A 19,136-nucleotide genomic window follows, 5' to 3' on the forward strand; every position below is an offset into this window, starting at 1 on the left:
GCTGGCTCGCGGCTAGCGTGTCCAACAATGAAATGTGGGTACAAGAAACGTGCCCTGGGTCACCCGCCAAACACGGGGACAGCAGAAGTACCTTTCTTACCTCTTCTCAGCGCGTAGGTCAGGTATTCCGTAGACCCAGCGCGGGTAGGTAAAGTCGAGGAGGGAGTTTAACTACCTACCTGGGTATCGAAAAACACCATCATGATACGGCCTATCTCACGACCGAGTCCTGCTGACCTTTACGGATGGTGAAGCACCTCCCTTGGTCGTAGCTCATCAACGTATCGGATCATCACTTCCCCTCCATGGGCTTTCATTCACTGAGATGCGGCGATTCCTAGCCTCAAGGACTACCTTGTTTACACCGATGTCTTCTCATCTATAGAGATGAAGGACTCAAATGAAATGGGTGAGATCCTGGTGCAATCACGCTACAGTGAAGGTCAATCAATCGTGGTCAATAACCGTTTACTTACCAAGGTCGCTAATAAATGACATGAATCGACTGTCTCTGCCTAACGCACGCATCGCAAGCAACATACTTCGAAGTTAATTCATTTACTCTCAGTACTTCGTACACTATCACGGTCGACCTGGCCCTTTCCCACCTCTGAATCCGTCGCACCGCGTCAAGCTTTCCGTCCTGTCCTGCGACAACCACATGATTCACCCAGGAGCAAATTTTCAAAGTCCCAAGGTGTTCTTAACCTCCCCAGGCGGTTACAGGATGGGAAACCCTTTTTCTCGTGCTTTACAACGTGATCTGGAGAAGCCCTTTAGCCATCCGTGGAATGTGCACATATCATATTGATTGGCATTCCAAACGCACCAATCATCCTATCATAGGCCTCTGGAATGCCTCGTCTTTTTGGAAACAGACGCTGTCACGTAGTAATCAAACTCTTACGCATAAGCCAGGTGCGTATCTTCGTACAAAGGTATCGAGGGTCATCAAATTCATAGCGTTGCAATAACTGCAAGTTCATCATAGCCTATTGTACAAAACGCCATTTAAGAAATCATATCCGTACTGCTGTCTTCTACCACCGCTCAAAGCGCCTCACAGTCCAAGTCCTCGGGAAAGAAACTTAAATGAGAACACAACTCGAGAAGAAACATTGACGATGTTGGTACCCTCTCCTTCGCAGGTGCGTACCGAAGTGTAATATGCCTGTCTTCATGAACCGCGATCGAGAGGTGATGCTTAGAAGTTGATGTTGAGCTGGAACCCATCATCAACATCGTCGTTGACAGGCTCACCAGCCAAATTGCCGTCATCGTCCTCGTCGACATCAAAGATGGAGAGAAACTCGAGACGGCGCAAGTCGTCTTGCTCCGAGTCCTTCACCTGTCGCTGAGCAAAACGTGCAGGCGTGATAGTAGAGTCAGATCCGGAAGAGACGGTGCTGGAGCTTCTTGCGAAGGTACGTGTAGGGTTCGGCGCTTCCCTACGCCCGTGCAGCATAGACGACGTCGTTCGGCCCTTGTTGTATCCGAGGGTAGTTCTCGACGCTGCTGCACCTGTGGTCGCATCTGACACGGATGGCTTGGGAATAGTAGGTCGAGCAACCGGCTTCCTGCTGTTTTGCAGGAAGGATAGAGGCCTCGTATTGACAGGCTTCACTGGCTTGGGCTGAAGGGCAGTGGTGGGCTTCGAAGCCATTGATAGAGCGGACGCCGCTTTTCTGGCGGCGATGGTCCCAGGAGGCTTCGTCGCGGTCTGATGCACTACCTTGCTTCCTGCTGCCGCCCCGGTAGTACTCTGCTTCTTCTTCAGGAAATCCTTGCTGCCGGGTATATCGCCAATGGTCCAGTCAAACTCATCCATGTCCTTCTGGATCTGATCGTCTAGGTTCTTGAAAGCTCGTTGTTGCTGCTCGATGAATTGCCGCTCTTTGAGGGACATGCCGTCCTCCCCAATGGGGTTGTAGTAGTATTGGTAGTACCCCTTGAGCCTGTTCTCGGGCTTCAGTCCATCGAATGTCAATACTCCATCAGGGAAGACGTCAGACTGATATGGTGCCTCTCTTGGCCGGGGCGGCGTGTATTCAATGTCTTCCTCATCCCCCAGAGGGCCATTCTTGTCATTGTGCACCTCCAGTCTGAATGATTCGGTTTGGGGTGACTTGATACGCGGCCGGCGAGCAGTGCTCCTTGGCTCCTGCGTCTTCTCAAATTCACGAACCAAGCCTTTCACGCCTCCAGCCTGAACCGTCCCAGTTTTGGCATTGGTCGTTCTGTTTCCGAGAGGTGCGCGTGCTGTTCGAGGTTCTACGGGTAAAGGGTCAGCTGAGTTGTCCTCGACACATATAAGACTCGGTCGACTCATCCAGGACTTCTTACCCATCGGAGTCAAAAGATTAGACTTGTCCAGGCCTTTCCCCTTGCCAATCGTCCTGACATTTTCGTTGCCACCCTTCGCAGTCAACACGCTCTTCCCTCCAAGCCCCCGAGTTGCATTCTCATCATTCAGGGGCACCTTTAACGGAGTCTTGGGAAATCGAGCTCCAGGTGTTTTGGGCTGTAATTGCTGTTGCTTATTGTTGGCCGCAGCGTGATGGGCAAACACCCGATTTTCTTGATCGTGTGCCGCGAGCATTGTTGCGTAGGTACTGATGCTGTAAGATTGTTGATTCACGACATCGATTGACTGCGGCCAGGGTATTCAGAGAAGTTGGATAGGAGGGTCGACGTTGGCAGGTACGCCGGTTTTCTCGTGTTGATTGGCGATCTTCTTTTGTTGAGCTAGGTTCTTTCGCGTTCTTAATTAACACGACATGGGGTGGTTGCTGGCAGGGGGTTCGTCAGCGCAGCTATCTGGAGGCAGAAGTCTATTGACCAGGCCTCCTACCTATGGGAGAGCTCGGGAATGAAGTTGGCGGGGCAACGGGGTGTAGCTTCTGAAACCTGACCCAAATAGGCTGCGTTTGTGCTGTAGCAACACCCCACCACCGCCTCTTTTGGGGAAGAGCGCCCATCCTTGCAGGCGTGCTGATCACACAGCGTCCCCGCCGCAAGTCCCTCAACTTGGCCCTCCCTCCCTTTCCAGCGAATCGGTCCTTGCGAGGGGCATTTTGCATTGCACACGTCCTCAACACCCACTCACGCACACCCTCCCCCTTCTTCTCCGAGCCCTTTCCCCAAGAAGACCACTTTCTCTGTCGCATTCCACCTGGACAAGAGGAATCCAAATCCCTCTCTACCATCGACCTAAAACCTCTGACCTTTGACGCCTCCGAATACCGTACCTCACTAGTCACCATATCTACCCAAGATGGACCGCATTAAGGAGGTGAGCAAGGCAGCAATTGCACGACACCTTTGAAGTTGATACCCCACTTCCTCCGTCAACAACTTCCGGCCAACCCATCATTCGATGCCTTCTCGTCGTTCAAAGGCGGACTATATGCTGATCACGATGTGCTGGATTACAGAAAATGAACCAGCTCCGCCTGGAGGCTGATGAGGCCACGGGCAAGGTCGAAGAGCTCCAGAGCAAGGTCAAGGTGCTGGAGCAGGAGAACCTTTCCAAGGAGCAGGAGATCACCTCGTTGCAGCACAAGAACAACCTCCTCGAGACCGAGGTTGAGAAGCTTGAGACTGCCATCAAGGACTTCAAGAAGGCCGCCGATGAGGGCCAGCAGCACGGCACCCAGAACGAGACCCTCTCCCGGAGGCTGCAGCTGCTCGAGGAGGAGGCCGAGGAGGCCGACAAGACCCTTCGTGAGGCCAACGAGAAGTACGTCACTCATCCACGCAAACCACCTGCTTTCGCCCAGCACATTGCCAAGTTTCCCATCTCTACCAAAGGTGAATGCTCGCTAACTCCAAGCCCCCTATCCACAGGCTCCGACAGACTGACGTCAAGGCCGGCCATTTCGAGCGTAAAGTGCAAGCCCTCGAGGCCGAACGCGACCAGTGGGAGTCAAAGTACGAGGAGATGGCCAAGAAGCACAGCCAGCTCCAGGGCGAGCTCGATGCACTACAACTCGAGATCGGCAACATCTGAACGGGCCACGCGGCTTCGAGTCTCTCCTGGTGCGGTGCTGACAGGTTCTACGATGTCGAGTGGAGGAGCCAGTTCCTTGTGCACATTCTCTGCATTCTTGAGTTACGGCAAACAACCGCTAGCTCGATGCCCCATGAACAAAGTCATGATTTGATGTCAAATAGTCGAAGAAGGCTTGTGATCTTTTACTCGTGAGATCCGAGGTGTCTCTTCCCAATTATAATAGAAGTCCTATTCGCTTGCCTGTTGCCATGTGGGAGACCCGGCCTCTATTTGTACCGCCTGCGGCCAAATGCTTGTCCTCTATCTGCTGTATTTTGCCTTTTTGGCCTTTTGTTTGCGGTCGGCTATTTGTCTCTCGAATTTCGTCTCGTATGTAAACTTCTTTTTCTTTTTCTTTGGCCGCTCCTTTTTGTCCTTGTTGGCGGCGTCACCTTCCTCCATGGCTTTCTTGCTCTGTGCTTCCCTTTCCCGTCTTTCCGCTTCTTCCAATGGTTTGTGTAGACCCTCACGATCTACACTGACCGACTCCACAGTAACTGTCGTGTACAAGTCTTCATCAATGTATTCCTGTTGTTGATCAACAGGCTCGAGCGCTGGGCTGTCCTCAAAGCCGTCCCATGCCTCGTCCTCTGTGCCATCTTCTGAGTCCCCGTCGTCGTCCTGGCCTGCCTGCTCTGCCTGCTTCAGCAAGTCCTGAACCTGCTTCACATGCTCTTCCATAGCCTGTTGCCGCTCCTCTCTGAGCTGAAAACATTGGTGTCAGTATAACTTTGGCTGGAGAGACAGTCGTTCACGGCCTCATACCTGTTTCCGCATCTCTATCCTCTCCTGCCTCGCCTTCTCGGCGGCAATCTCTTGCGCATGTTTTTGCCTCTGCACCTTGCGCTTGTGGAACCCAGTGAGGTACTCGGCGCGAGCATCGCGGTCGAAGGAGATTTCTTCTATGTTGTGGGCTACCTTCCTCTTCTTGTTTGGTGGAGGAAGGAGGCTCTTCTTGGCTCTCGGTTGCTTGAACATCTCGATATCGTGAAGGAGAAAGTCGGGACAGGATCAGGCGCTTAGGGTGTATCGGGTAAAGAGAACAGCCAGACCTCTAATTGAGGACGGGGCATTTGAAGGCATTACGAAAAATCTCCAGCTACCTTTATCTGATAAGAAGCTTATCGGAAGAGGCGGCTGATATCAATGTTTAGTGAGTGCCAGTGCTGGTAGTCCACATTTTTAGCAGTACGGTCAGGCCAAAACGCCGCCTGTTGGCCCTCCAAACAGGTCCCGTTACAAGGGAAAACGGAACTTTACTGGGGTGAGGCGCGCCGCCTTTACACTAGCTGCATCATCATCAAGGCAGCTCCCAGCATTGAAGCTTGGTGTCCCTTATCCAACCCCGACAGAGAAGCTCCCTCTCACATCGTCCATCGCCGAAGACAGCGTACAGCGGACACGACATTTTGCAAGATGCGCGCATCAATAGCTACTGGCCTCCTGGCCGTCGCTTCTGCCAATGCATTCTCCGACTCGTCGCCCTTTTTGCTATTCTCTACCTCTGAGTAAATGAACCTGCACCCATCCTCCACGCTGGATGTACCTACTAAACCACTTCTCTCTCCACATAGATTTACGAAACCGGATGACGTCCAACTCCAAAGCACTGCGCGCGTACTTGCCTCTGCGAGAGACATCCTCAGCACATGCCCGACCAGTCGCTACCTGCTTGTGTCGCAGCCTACCGTTCATGCGAGCGACCTGACGGGTCCTAGCGGCTGCCAGTCGCCCAGCCTCTGCCGAGCGCTCGAGGGCAAGGACGTCAAGGGCCGGTTCAGCGTGGCGGAGATTCTAGGTGGAGATCTGGCCTTTGGCGACTTCTCCAAGCATATCAAGGATTCGTGCCAGTCCAAGGGACGTGTGGCCAAGATCGAGGAGCGACTGCTCCCTGCCCTGCCATCAGAGCAGCCCAGACGGGCAGAGGTGCTGGCGGAGAACGGTATGTACTTTTCGACGTATTTGCAGTGGTGTGGCAAACCTCGGACGTCTGTGGCTAACACGTACCGGTAGACCTTGAGTTGGCCAGCTTCTTCGACACTACCCAGGCCGACGGAGATTACACCGTCGTCTACTTCTCCAACCCCCATGAGGCCAAGTCGTATGAGGCCGAGTTTGCCGATGGGCGCCGCGTTGAGCTGAAGCGCAATGTTGGCACCTTTATGGAGAGCAGGCAGCAGAAGGGCAATCAGACGGACCCCAGGCCTCTGTTTGAGAAGTACCAATTCTTCACCCCTGGAATCTTTATGGGCCTGTTGGCTTTCCTCCTCATCCTCACCATCATGTACGTCGGCCTCTCGGCACTAGGAAGCCTTCAGATTCCGTATGGGGCTTTTGAGAAGGACATGGGACCCGCTGCGCAGAAGAAGCAACAGTAAATGAGGCTGGAGCCTGCAAGGACAAACTGGTTATCACGATGGCTCACTCACCAGGAGTGGTTCTGTAAACATATTCACTAGATAGGAGTTCACGGTGGCATTTGTTTAATGGCAATCAATTGTTTAATCTGGCAACCTCCCAGTTTCAGAAATTTTCAGAGTGAGACCCAACTGTGAGATGGTATAACGGTGCAACAAAAACAACAACGATGCAGATGCTTTTTGGAACCTCTTTTCTCCTCGAATGATGAAAACCGTATAAACTCCGTAGAACCCAAATAACATAGCCGACAGGCATGCCGAATGATACTATCCCCCGGTACGGCGTGGCCTGAGCGCCGCAATGCTCATTGCTCATACTAGATGACTTGGCAAGAGAAAGTTGGCAATGCCCTCACGGATGCCGTACTCGTGCCCGCAGTTGGCGCACACCAGCTTGCCCTCCATAATCTGCGTCTCTATGAGCAAGTTGTGCAGTTCTTTGAGCATCGTCTCATTCGCCTCCAGTTCCTCCACAGTCGGTGGCTGCTCAGGCAAGTCCGGGAAGCCGAGCTGGTTCGTCTCAGTTAGCACGGACAGATCGCAAAACAGAAGCAGCTAATCTTCAACCAGGCAAGAGGATCCATCATGAGGGTTGTTGAAGCACTGGAAATATCCCATACCTCTGTGGAAGTTGTCCGCAGCGCCTTCCAGTCTATGCGCGGCAGAACATTGACCAGGAGCTGGGGATTGAGCTCAACGTCGTCGTGGGCGAGCTCAGCATCCTTGGGGTGGAGAGGGAACGAATCTGACGAGGCTTTGCAAGCCTTGACAGCGCAAGAAAGGAAATTCAAGCTGAGGATCTTCATGTTGAATTAATTTCGACTGTCCACAATGGCAGTAGCATGCAGAAATGTCGGTTGCTGGCGGGGTTATCGCATGGTGATGATATCTTATCGCAGATAAATTTTGAAGCTTGAAAATATCTCCACGTGATGTGTGTTGTAAGTGCGAACCATGGTGTTGCTCGACTTGTTCAGGTAACTATTCTCCGCACATCCCCAGCTCGGCTTTCACAGAATTACAAAACTTGCAGATGGTATATGTTCAGGCATGAATGCAATTGTATTTCCGCGAGGTTTTTAATTGGCCCGGGAAGCCAACGTCTTCTCATAGAGTAGCTCATCCCTCATCTCCCTCTGCCTCGACACCCGCAAGTAAATGGCGATAACAGCCAGGATAATACCAAAGAGGAATGCCTTTTGGAAGACAGACCACTCTGCAGAGTGAACAGCTTTGGAAAAGGGGTTTTTCTCGCTGTTATACCCCGCGCTCCAGTCCGAAGAGCCGTGTTCAGCTGAGAGGCGCACCACAAATCAGCAACCTAGTGGTAAATAGCAAGGCGAGCGGGCGATAAAGAGGTGTAGAGGTAGATTGTGTTTGAGGTAGTGGGTGACTACTTCTAGAGTTCCACATGGATACCTTCTGGGGGGACCTCCAGCTCGCCGCTCTTGACAATCTTCACGGGCTTTGTCGGGCGATCGCCGGAGGACTTGTCGACGTTTTGGATCTTGTCAACAATGTCGTATCCCTCGAGGACCTCGCCGAAGACGACGTGGCGGCCATCCAGCCATCTATAGGAAGACGAAGATATCAGTACTCAGGGCACCATATGCAAGGTAATCAGTAGACTTACGAGGTAATAACAGTGGTGATGAAGAACTGCGAGCCGTTGGTGTCCTTTCCAGCGTTGGCCATGGACAGGAGACCCTTCTTGGAGTGCTTGAGCTTGAAGTTCTCGTCCTCGAAGCGGTCGCCGTAGACTGCAGGTGCGCGCGGGTTAGTCATGGTCTCCGGCAGTCGGTTACCATCATTAGCACAAATCATCACTTACTGGACTTGCCACCAGTACCATCGCCCTTGGTGAAATCACCGCCCTGGATCATGAAGTCCTTGATGACACGGTGGAAGGTAGAGCCCTCGTAGCCGAAGCCCTTCTCGCCTGTAGCAAGGGCACGGAAGTTCTCGACGGTCTTGGGGACGGTCTTGCCGTACAGACCGATGACGACACGGCCCATGCTCTCGTCACCATGCTCAATGTCGAAGTAGACCTTGTGTGTGATCTTGGGGCCCTTGGCAGCCTCAGCGTGGCGGGAGAAGAGCACCAAGCTCAGCCCGAGCAAGAGGGCGGCGGAGACGAAGAGCCTCCGAAAGTTGAGCATTGTGAATGGAAAATGTATCCAGTCGATGGATACTTTTTGAACGAAAAGGGAATTGAGGACTCCTCGATGAATCGATCCTCGGGTTTTAACGAGAATCAATGGTCAAGAGAGGAAGAGAGAAGGGAGGATTGAAGTGGTCCAGATATGGTGCAGCTCCCGGTTGAAGCTACGTTTCACAACGACCACCTGCCGTCGCAGGGACGCTGGCGAATGCCCCGCCGCCACCTGCGAGCCCCAGCAACGTGAGCCAACCGTGCCAACCTCAATTCATTGAGCCCTGTCTGGAGTGCGGATCAGAGGCGCCGCGGGAGGACCAGGGGCAGCACTTGAGCCAACCAATTGGATCCCGCCCTCATCTGGCCACGTCGAATCCGCGCAGCCTCAAGACTCATCAGTGGAGTCTGCTGCGGCTAGTTTCACCCCCAAATCCGGGCAAACCACACCCTGTGATCAGCTATCCACGTACGTACCTACAATCAGATACAGCATCCAGCTCTCGATGCAGCTACATCCATGTGCTAGGCTACGACATAAGACACAAAGCAACAACTCAACTTTGACCGCCACCTCTCCAGTGCCTGCGATGGGCCGATATACATCACGATATACATGAGCTTGGAACCCAGCTACTTCGAGGATGATGTCCTCCAACACTGAGGAGGACCCGTTCCTCCAAGTACAACAGTAGGTGCAGACCTCCCCATCAAGAATTCTGCGGCTTGCTAAACGTCATCCTCTCAGAGATGTCCTCGCGCAATTATCATCCACACGGCCTCTTTTCTCCTCGTACCTCCGCATCCGCTCCCTGACGAACACAGCGACGTCGCCAGAACTGGCCTCGGCCCGGTCAGACCTCGAGTCGGCACTCTCATCGCTGGGGGAGGACCTAGCCGACCTCGTCGAATCCGTGAGAGCCGTCGAGTCGGACCCGTCGCAATTTGGGCTCGATGCCGGCGAGGTGGCGCGCCGCAAGCGCCTCGTGCAGGAGGTCGGCGGCGAGATCGAGGACATGCGCGACGAGCTGGCCAAGAGGATCGATAGCTCCGCCGCCGGCGCCGGCAAGGGCAAAGGCTCGTCCTCCGGCGCCGGCGGGACTTCGGACCTGCCTGACCCCAACGCCTTTGCCATCGCCGACGGTGAGGGCGAGGGCGATGATGACGACTACGCCGCGTTCGAGCAGCAGCAGCAGGTGCAGATGATGCGCGAGCAGGACCAGCACCTCGACGGCGTGTTCCAGACGGTGGGCAACCTGCGCAGGCAGGCGGACGACATGGGCCGCGAGCTGGAGGAGCAGCGCGAGATGCTCGAGGTGACGGACAACCTGGCCGACAGGGTCGGCGGCAGGTTGCAGACGGGCATGCAGAAGCTGCAGTATGTCATTCGGAAGAACGAGGACAGGTGGAGCAGTTGTTGCATCGGCGTTCTGATCATGGTTCTAATTATCTTGCTCGTCTTGCTTCTGATCTTATAGCCAAGGGGCATGGCATTCATTTGGCGATGGCAACCTTTCCTTGCATCGCGCGGAGTTCACATTGGTCAGTGGAGCACTCGATTAGGGCTTGGTAGACGCGACGTGCTTCTCAAGATATTGTAGATTGTTCTGGGCTTTGAGCCAGATATATAATAGTACATTCCCCCTTTCTAGAAATCGAGGAAGTTGGAACGCATGGTGTTGTACCAACCCGGCTTGTTTTGACGTCGCAAACCGATCCTCTGGCCTAGTGCGTTAAGCCCGTCGTGAGCTTGTCTATAAGTTCATGTCCGTAAATTGTGCGCCTGAACGCCCGATCTATGCTTGTTTCCATGATTGCAGGTCTACCTACTGCGTGCCACCACCAAGCATTGCTCCCAGGGCGATCAAATCTGATCCAGTCGTAAGCCTGTTTCCATCCGTAAGCTGGTCGCGACCACAGGTAGGGCATCGCGAGCCGAGCTCTTTTCTGGTATCCTGGCCGGGAAGTCGATAAGGGCGCAGCGTAAGGCCGCGACGGCGGCGGTGCCGTAGCAGAGCATGAATTTCTGTTCGTAATTGGCGATCATCGCCTTCAGGACGTAGCACTGTGTCTTGGAGATCTCCTCCGTGGGCGTGTTGATGATCCTAGCCATTGCCGTCCAGTAGACTGATGGCGGCCATGGGTTCTTCTTGGCTTTTGCCTTGGAGAAATCGCGGAGGGTCAGCGCCGCGAAGCCCGCGCCGAGGCCCGTCATGCGATCGCCGTGGACCTGCTCGGGAATCCATTGTCCGCCTTCCTTCCTCCAACCGACTCGCAGCCTGGCCTGCTCCATCTTGTCGTTGCCCCTGAATCCAAAGAGAACCGGGCAGACGACACGGTATTTGGCGATCAGCATGTCAATCAATGACTTGCCTCGCCAGAGAAACTCCACATCGGAGAAGATCTTGGCAGCTACCATGCCAATGGCATCGGCCTGTTTGGGGTTGGCGCTGGCCTCGTTGATGAATTGAGATATGACAGCTTTGCAAAAGATGTTCATGAGGTAAAGGAAAAGCGACGAGCGCTGTGGTTCGTTTGTCTCCCCGGGGACCGGAGCCCTGGACTCTAGCACGAACATGCCTGGGTCGATGAGCTGACTTTGGACCTGGTTCCTGAGTGCTTCTCGCAGTAGTTCTACGATCTTGGCAATCTATAACGTTCATTAGCTAATGGTTTCGACATGCTGGGGAGTGGTCGAGATCACATACCGGTGTTTCGTTGGCCCTGGCACCGCCCGCAACGAATTGGCCAGTTGATTTCCTAATTTCACGGCGCATGTCGCCCATCCGCTTCTTTAGATGGGGATTCGTCTTTGCTTGCTCCGTCATGGATTTGCGGAGTTCTTTGAGATTCTTGTGTACTTCAATGTGGCGATCTGAGGCAGGCTGCCTTGGACCTGGGGCCTGGGTAGGGGTTGGAACACCATTGGCCTGGGAGAAAGGCGAACCCGTCGCGGCAGCTGACTGAGCGACCGCAGATATACTGGGCTTTGGTTGTGGGGCTGCGAATGGTGAGGCTTTCTGCACCTGGGAAGAGGCCTGGTTGCTCGAGGGAGTGGGTGCGCCGAACGGAGACGAGGCAGCGGGTGTTGGCCCGAACAGAGACGTCTTTGCGCCCTGCGTTGCAGATGTGGCTGGAGCTGGTTTCTGCGCTGCGAGGCCATTCAATGAATTTGATTTTGCCGTCTCGGGTTGCGAGGTTTGACTCGCTGGCGCAGTGATTGCAAGGGCGGCGGCTTGTTGGTCCTTGGAAGCTGTCGCTTGAGCTGCCGGTGCTTTCGGAGATGGTGGCGGCGGCGCTGGTTTCGGAACCTGCTTCGCCTTCAATGCCTGCAGTTCCGCCTCTTTGCGCGCGATTTCGGCTTCCTTAGCCAAACGCTGGCGTTCCCTGGCTTGTTCTTCTTCTATCCTCTTGAGCTCGAGCTCGCGCTCGTGCGCGTTGAGGGCGTCGATCGCCGTCCGCCGGATCCGCTCATGCTCGCGCTCTGCTTCTTCGAACCCTCTCCGATGCGCCTCTTCCGAGTTCCGAGTATCGAGGAGAAAATCGGACAGTTGCGCTCGTATGGGCAGATTGAGGCTCTGCCTTGAGCTCCGTGAGCTGCGAAGGGCTCGAGAGTCTCGGGCTGGAGGTGACGAGCTCGCCATCTGTGGTGTGAGATATGGGCTAATCACAAATGCATGCTTGCAGCCAGAGGGAGGAGTCTGTGATGTGATCCAGATGTGTCTGGAATCAGCGATCTTTGCGTGTTGAATGAAGACCGGAAGGAGGTGGATGTTAGACAGTCTTCAGTATGTTGTGGTGTGTACATGGAAATTGCGGCTCCCACGTGTGACAATCAAGTACCGAGTTCAGCGACTGCTTGTAAAAAAAATAGCCGTGTAACTACAGGACTGTTTAGGTGGTGAAGCGACGTCAATACTGCCGGGCGGTAAAACGCGACACTGGGGCGATACTCGGTACAAAACGAACAAGTCGGGGCTGGGTAGTGCAGGTGAATACAGGTATTGTCCAAGTCCTCTAAGGCGTACCTAATAAGCGTCGACGAAAGCCCGTATTCCTCGTTGAGTGGAGCTTCCCTTTACCTCTAAAAGTAGCCCGCCCGCTGCCGCCGTCACTACCTAGTCCATCACGGGTCAGTCCTCCAGTGGAGTTTCCAGGCCTTTTGAAGCCCGCTGCAAACAGATGGAGTTGAAGCTGCAGGGTAGGTAAGGGAACTGGAAACATACGCCGTGCGTTCTGTAGGGGTGTGAAGCTCAGCTGGGCAGAAAACGGCATGGCTCACGTTTCTATTGTCAAGAGATTCCCCCTCTTCTTCTCCCCAAAACGTGTAAAAGTGGGAATTGAAGGCAGAGGACGAAAGGTACTTGGGACCTACCGCTGCCTCAGAGTCTCCTCGCCTCCCCCTAACACCAGGCCTCAACCGTCGCCAATCCCGGTCGCATTGGGCTCGCTTGGTCCCCCAAAGGTACCTGGGCCCCCCACCATGGTACCCTGTCTAGTGCTCCCAGTTTGGACTCAGCCAACCACCTGTGGGCACCTTGGAAGTACACACGCAACTGTAATGTGGCCTGGAGCTGGTGGTCATGCATGCTACAGAGCTACCCAGGTTTGGTAGGCAGGTACTTTGGCCGCTTGGCGAGCTGGGGCAACACACTGGAACCAAGAGCAGTGCTGGAGCAGCACCAGAGCACCGAAGCACCAGCACCGAAGCACTTGGAGAGCAGCACCACCTTCTTTCTTGTCTCTCGTCTTCCATCATCATCAATCGTATTCGCCCTTACCCTTCTCCTCCTCTTCACACACACAACCCACAACTCTCTCCTCTCCTTTCGTCTGCTGTCCTGCCTACCATCTTTCCAATCTCCAAATCACCACCGTCTCTGCTATTCCAGCTCGTCTTCAGTACTTGCACGTTCCCTTTCCGATCAAAGCAAAGCGTCCAGATCATCATCACCCTTTTCCAACGCTCTCTCCTTTCGTACCCTCCTTGACATCACTTTGGACGTCGTCATCGTCGCCTGGTTCGTGATACCGCATCATCCAACAGCGATTCAAGCTCTCCGACCCACGAAAGAAACCCCATCACACACACACCAAGCTTGTCTCCCCATTGTCAGGCAGTTTTTGCTAGCTTGTCATGGAGCAGCAACAACAGCAGCCTCCTCCTACGGGGGGCGTCCCCGGTCCTGCTGGCCGACGGCTTCACATCGCCCATCGTCGCAGTCCTTCAGAGCTCACTCCCTTGATGAGCATGTTTGCCAACCCCAACAGTAAGCTTCTTGTTGATAGTTTTTCTCTGCTTCTACCCCCTGCTGGCTCGTCACCGTGTGATTTTCCATCCTTCACAGAGCTCGCCGTCGTCTCGGCCTTGGCAACCGTTGATACTAACCTTTTCCTCTTCTAGTGGAGCAGCTTGCCATCCAGCAACAGATCGAACTCCTACAGCAGCAACAGCAACAGATCCAGGCGACTCAGCAGCAGTATGTCAACATGGGGATGCTACCCCCGGGCGGAGCGTTCAACCACCTCCAGCCTAACATGACCAACATGTCACCTCAGGCCGGTTTCCAATTCCCGAATCAGCTACCGCAGCAAAATGTTAACATGGCACCTCCGACCCAGCCAATGTCACATCGCCGTAATCAGTCGGCACTCCCGAACATGGGAATGGGCCCTCCCCCCGCCCCTTCTTCTGGAGCCTCTGGATCTGCCTTCGGTAATGTGGACAATGCTTCCGGCCACAACCGCGAGAACAGTAGCACCAGGGGCGGACGCGGCGGCGGTTCAGGTGGCGGTCATCAACGAAGGCACTCGTTGGCTCTGGCCGATGCCAAGAAGGCTGCTGAGATTGCGCAGCAAAAGCGTACCACCTCTGGCTTCCAGTTCCCCGGTCCCGGTGCCACTGGTGCCTCCGATAAGCCTGAGGACGAAGGTAGAGCCTCTTCTTCGCTCGCCGTCCCTGACAGTCAGCCGTCCCAGGGGTCAGGCCCCTCTCGAGGCCGCGGCGGAGCACATGGTAGAAGCCAGAGTATGGCTGTTGGTCGCGGTGGCGCCGCCCCGCGCGCCGGCGACGCAGGTGGCCACTCTGGTGATCTCCAGCGTCGTGGCGGCTCGACCGGGCATGCACGTACCGGCTCCCGTAACTTTGATGGAAACTGGAGGACCCAAAACCAGGGTCAAGACCAGAATGCTGGACAGCAGCAAAACTTCCAACCCGGTCATCGCTCCCGTCAATCCATGAGCAACCAGTCGTTCTCGAACATTGGAGCGTTCCAGTATCCAGGTCAGCCCCAGCTCGTGCAACTTCCAGGCCAGATGATGATTCCCGGAATGTTTCCCGGCCAACAACTTAACCCTATGCAGCTTAACCAGTTGCAGGCGCTTCAGGCTGCCCAGATGAACGGCCAGAACTTTGTTGGTCTTGGCGGCAGCCAGCACGCACCACAGCTCTCTGCCCAGCAGCCTCAGCAGCAACAGCGCAAGACGCTTTTCACTCCTTACCTGCCCCAGGCAACCCTCCCCGCTCTCCTTGGTGACGGGCAACTTGTCTCGGGCATCCTCCGTGTCAACAAGAAGAACCGTAGCGATGCTTATGTCTCGACTCAGGATGGTCTTCTTGATGCCGACATCTTTATCTGCGGTAGCAAAGATCGCAACCGTGCTCTGGAAGGAGACCTGGTTGCCGTCGAGCTGCTCGATGTTGACGAGGTGTGGTCCCAGAAGCGAGAGAAGGAAGAGAAGAAGAAACGGAAGGATATTACTGATACCCGTTCTGGCTCTACCAACGGCCAGAACAACAACGGCGACGAGAACAGCACCGCTGAGGGAGGCATTCGTCGTCGCGGCAGTCTGAGACAGCGACCAACTCAGAAAAAGAATGATGACGTTGAAGTGGAAGGTCAGAGCCTTCTGCTTGTTGAAGAAGAGGAGATCAATGATGAGCAGAAGCCTCTCTATGCTGGCCACATCGTGGCTGTCATCGAGCGTGTTGCTGGTCAGATGTTCTCTGGTACTCTTGGTCTGCTGCGCCCCAGCAGCCAGGCTACCAAGGAGAAGCAGGAGGCCGAGCGAGCTGCTCGGGATGGCGGCTCTCGTCATCAGGATAGCCGCCAACAGGAGAAGCCCAAGATCGTCTGGTTCAAGCCAACGGACAAGCGAGTGCCTCTCATTGCTATCCCAACCGAACAAGCACCCCGAGACTTTGTAGAGAAACACCAGGACTACGCCGATCGCATCTTTGTTGCATGCATCAAGCGTTGGCCGATCACCTCGCTCCATCCTTTCGGCACACTCGTTGAGCAGCTTGGAAGAATGGGCGACCTGAAGGTTGAGACTGATGCACTCCTTCGTGATAACAACTTCTCATCGGACGAGTTTTCCGATGCTGTCCTGAGAAGCGTTGGCCTTCAGGACTGGTCACTCGCTAAGGAGGACGAGACCGCGATCACTGCTCGTCGTGACTTCCGTGATGAGAAGACCTTCACTCTGGATCTGGATGGCTCTGCCGACCTGGGCAATGCCGTTCATGTCAAGACCCGACCGGATGGCAAGATCGAGATCGGTGTTCACGTTGCTGACGTCACTCACTTCGTCAAGCCAAACTCCCTGGTCGATCGCGAAGCGAAGAAGCGTGGTACTGCTGTGCACCTCGTCAACCGCACCTGCGCACTCCTGCCCCCGAAGCTGGCCACCGAGGTCTGCTCCCTGACGCCTGGACAGGAGCGTCTCACCGTCAGTGTGGTGTTCCAAGTCAACCCTCATAACGGCGCGGTTGCTGAAGGCGACACCTGGGTTGGCAAGACCGTCATTAAGAGCAACGGCAAGCTATCGCTGAAGGAGATCAACTCTGCTCTGTCTGGCGAGGGCAATTTCAAGCACGAAGCTGCAGCTCTCAAAGATATTCAAATTCTCAATGTACGTGACGCCGATCCACACCATCTGTTTTCCTCAACGCTGACTTTCGCAGGCCGTGTCACAGAAGTTCCGCGAAGCTCGTCTGGGCGCTGGAGGCGAGCCCATTGCGCCGCTACGCCTGCTCCAGCAGCTGGATGACGAGAACATTCCAATTGAGCACAACATATTTGACTCCACCACGGCTGTAGAGCTTGTGGAGGAGTTGATGCACAAGGCCAACGCCTATGTTGCCCAACGCCTCTCGCAAGCCCTCCCAGAGAAGGCTCTGCTGCGCCGGCAGACGGCACCCAACCCCCGCCGCCTCCAGACATTTGTCGAGCGCATGACTGCGCTAGGCTACGAGATGGACTCGTCCAGCAGCGGTGCTCTACAGAACAGCCTCTTCAAGGTCGACGATGTGGATATCAGGAAGGGCATGGAAACGCTCCTCCTGAAGACGATGCAGCGTGCCAAGTATTACATTGCCGGCAAGACCGCAAAGCACCTCTGGCCGCACTTCGCTCTGAACCTACCGCTCTACACCCACTTCACTAGCCCAACACGTCGCTACGCCGATATCATTGTTCACCGTCAGCTGGAGGCGGCCCTTTCCGAGGGCAAGATTGAATACACCGAGGACCTTGAGAACCTCGTCAAGACGGTCGAGTCTTGCAACACGAAGAAAGACTCGGCACAGAACGCCCAGGAACAGAGCGTTCATATCGAGTCTTGCCGTGATATGGACAAGAAGAAGCAGGAGACCAACGGAGATCTGATCAGTGAGGGCATTGTCATTTGTGTTTACGAGTCGGCCTTTGATGTTCTCATTCCGGAGTGGGGCTTTGAGAAGCGTGTCCATTGTGACCAGCTGCCGCTCAAGAAGGCCGAGTTCCGCAAGGAGAAGCGAATTTTGGAGCTGTACTGGGAGAAGGGTGTTCCCAGCTCCGCGTACGTGCCCGAGGACGAGCGCCCGAAGGCCGCTGCATCGCAGAGGATGTCGAACGCCCGGGCAGCAGCCCGCCAGGCCGAGGAGGCCGAACGGGCCAAGAAGGAACGCGAGGAGGCAACACGCAAGCAGACCGAGACTGGCACCATCTCGACTGATGACGTCGACGCATTGTTCGATGACGATGACGACAACGCGTCGGACATCACTGAGGCCATGGCCGGTGCCTCGTTGGCCGAGCGACCTACACAGAGCGTGCCCGGCTCTCCTGCTCGATCCAACTCGAATGCTCCAGGTCTCCTTCAGCGCACGAGGTCCGACTCCAAGGTCCCCATGGCGGAGGCTCCCGAGACGCTGCTCTCCAACAAGGAGAAGTACCTGAAGCTCTTCAAGCTGAGGGAGGAGGGAGGCGAGTACATTCAGGACGTGACGGAGATGGCAAGAGTGCCGGTCATTCTAAAGACGGATCTCACCAAGAGCCCACCGTAAGTCGCTTGACTCCTGGGCAGCACCCCCCTTTTGTGAAGCTGCGCATTCTAACAATTTACTAGGTGCTTGACCATCCGGTCCCTCAACCCGTATGCGCTCTAGAACCACGAGTGTGCCGAATTGCGAGCGTGGCGTCCCTCGAGAGACCGCGCGAGGAGCGCATGATATTCTTATCATTGATACGAGAAAAGAGGAAGTAATTGAAGGAGAAGAAGCTTGAGTATATGAGTAAAATCCATGGCAGATTGTCAGCATGCAGCCCACAAAACCGTAGCTTCGGGTATATCTTTGTCGATGGTCGATTGACCTCATCTGAGAACGACGAGGGAGCGCCGTCCAGAGCAATTAGTTATAACCAAGAGCAATTGAGAGTCCCGCGATATTCGTACCACACTGCTACTTGACTTTTACTTTGTTTTGGTCTGCATAGTTTTATTGACGTGAGCCACTCAATCATGTGAGCAACAAGCTGAATTCATCTATCCGGAGAGACCTGGGGGGTTGATCGACGTGCCGGAACAGGCTATTTGTTCTCCGAAGCGGCCTGATTGGGCGGTATGCCCTTTTCTCCCAAAGATCCGCCATCGTCCCGGCCGTCTGGAGCAAGAGCCCACGCGGCGTGTGGCTCTGCGGTAGTGGCGCTGTCGAAGAGATGGTTTCAGCATGCCATGGCTGCTGGCATGCGGGAGGGCTGGACTGCGAGCCGGGCGATCGACGGCACATCCAGCGTGGACGAGGCAGGTCGTGTTCGGGATGTGCGGATGTGGAATGCAGATCAAGAGGGGGGGGGGGAGTCTTGTTTTTCATAGGGCTACTCGGGTACTGTGAGGAGGGAGAGGGAGTGAGAGAGAGAGAAAGAGAGAGCATGTGTGCCTGCCTGTCGGGTCTCGGGAGCGGGAGGGTTGTGTGTGTGTGTGTGTGTGCATCTGACATGTTTCGCCTTGTCTACTCTGCTGGCTTGCGCAATCCCCATGTTCTCTGTCCCGGACGTTAGTTATGCCTAGGGGGGTCGATCATGTTTGGCCTCCGATAAAGCCAGCAGTCGATCTGGGACGGGGGGAGAACGGCTCAATGCATGACCCATTGCCATTGCGGGCACGTTCACTAATGGTTAATGTGTGCGCACTTCTGGAATAGAAGGTTGCGATAGCGAGGCCTTGCCTCGTCCTCGTGAGGACATTCACG

General features: G+C 54.9%; 9 protein-coding genes across 9 annotated transcripts; 4 read left to right on the plus strand and 5 right to left on the minus strand.

Moving 5' to 3' along the window:
• Positions 1–1,204: 1,204 nt before the first annotated feature.
• E0L32_001907 (uncharacterized protein) lies at positions 1,205–2,599 on the minus strand (the record flags this gene model as incomplete). Its single annotated transcript, XM_031136038.1, has 1 exon — positions 1,205–2,599. The coding sequence occupies one exon, from the start codon at positions 2,597–2,599 to the stop codon at positions 1,205–1,207; it is 1,395 nt and encodes a 464-aa protein (XP_030990043.1).
• A 675-nt stretch (positions 2,600–3,274) lies between these two features.
• E0L32_001908 (uncharacterized protein) lies at positions 3,275–4,009 on the plus strand (the record flags this gene model as incomplete). Its single annotated transcript, XM_031136039.1, has 3 exons — positions 3,275–3,292; positions 3,435–3,790; positions 3,847–4,009. 3 exons carry the CDS (start codon positions 3,275–3,277, stop codon positions 4,007–4,009), a joined length of 537 nt encoding a protein of 178 aa, XP_030990044.1.
• A 303-nt stretch (positions 4,010–4,312) lies between these two features.
• E0L32_001909 (uncharacterized protein) lies at positions 4,313–5,029 on the minus strand (the record flags this gene model as incomplete). Its single annotated transcript, XM_031136040.1, has 2 exons — positions 4,313–4,756; positions 4,817–5,029. The coding sequence occupies 2 exons, from the start codon at positions 5,027–5,029 to the stop codon at positions 4,313–4,315; spliced, it is 657 nt and encodes a 218-aa protein (XP_030990045.1).
• Positions 5,030–5,467: 438 nt separating this feature from the next.
• E0L32_001910 (uncharacterized protein) lies at positions 5,468–6,429 on the plus strand (the record flags this gene model as incomplete). Its single annotated transcript, XM_031136041.1, has 3 exons — positions 5,468–5,559; positions 5,626–5,993; positions 6,065–6,429. 3 exons carry the CDS (start codon positions 5,468–5,470, stop codon positions 6,427–6,429), a joined length of 825 nt encoding a protein of 274 aa, XP_030990046.1.
• A 354-nt stretch (positions 6,430–6,783) lies between these two features.
• On the minus strand, positions 6,784–7,277 carry E0L32_001911 (uncharacterized protein; the record flags this gene model as incomplete). The annotated part of the gene is made up of 2 exons (XM_031136043.1): positions 6,784–6,981; positions 7,092–7,277. The coding sequence occupies 2 exons, from the start codon at positions 7,275–7,277 to the stop codon at positions 6,784–6,786; spliced, it is 384 nt and encodes a 127-aa protein (XP_030990047.1).
• Positions 7,278–7,870: 593 nt separating this feature from the next.
• E0L32_001912 (uncharacterized protein) lies at positions 7,871–8,630 on the minus strand (the record flags this gene model as incomplete). Its single annotated transcript, XM_031136044.1, has 3 exons — positions 7,871–8,042; positions 8,105–8,231; positions 8,303–8,630. The coding sequence occupies 3 exons, from the start codon at positions 8,628–8,630 to the stop codon at positions 7,871–7,873; spliced, it is 627 nt and encodes a 208-aa protein (XP_030990048.1).
• Positions 8,631–9,267: 637 nt separating this feature from the next.
• E0L32_001913 (uncharacterized protein) lies at positions 9,268–10,186 on the plus strand (the record flags this gene model as incomplete). Its single annotated transcript, XM_031136045.1, has 3 exons — positions 9,268–9,314; positions 9,372–10,001; positions 10,102–10,186. 3 exons carry the CDS (start codon positions 9,268–9,270, stop codon positions 10,184–10,186), a joined length of 762 nt encoding a protein of 253 aa, XP_030990049.1.
• Positions 10,187–10,487: 301 nt separating this feature from the next.
• On the minus strand, positions 10,488–12,267 carry E0L32_001914 (uncharacterized protein; the record flags this gene model as incomplete). Its single annotated transcript, XM_031136046.1, has 2 exons — positions 10,488–11,273; positions 11,332–12,267. 2 exons carry the CDS (start codon positions 12,265–12,267, stop codon positions 10,488–10,490), a joined length of 1,722 nt encoding a protein of 573 aa, XP_030990050.1.
• A 1,493-nt stretch (positions 12,268–13,760) lies between these two features.
• E0L32_001915 (uncharacterized protein) lies at positions 13,761–18,053 on the plus strand (the record flags this gene model as incomplete). The annotated part of the gene is made up of 4 exons (XM_031136047.1): positions 13,761–13,893; positions 14,028–16,537; positions 16,590–17,947; positions 18,014–18,053. 4 exons carry the CDS (start codon positions 13,761–13,763, stop codon positions 18,051–18,053), a joined length of 4,041 nt encoding a protein of 1,346 aa, XP_030990051.1.
• Between the last annotated feature and the right edge of the window lie 1,083 nt (positions 18,054–19,136).

The sequence above is a fragment of the Thyridium curvatum genome (genome assembly GCF_004353045.1).
Source record: "Thyridium curvatum strain D216 chromosome Unknown NODE_7_length_750237_cov_83.650653, whole genome shotgun sequence".
NCBI lineage: Eukaryota > Fungi > Ascomycota > Sordariomycetes > Thyridiales > Thyridiaceae > Thyridium > Thyridium curvatum.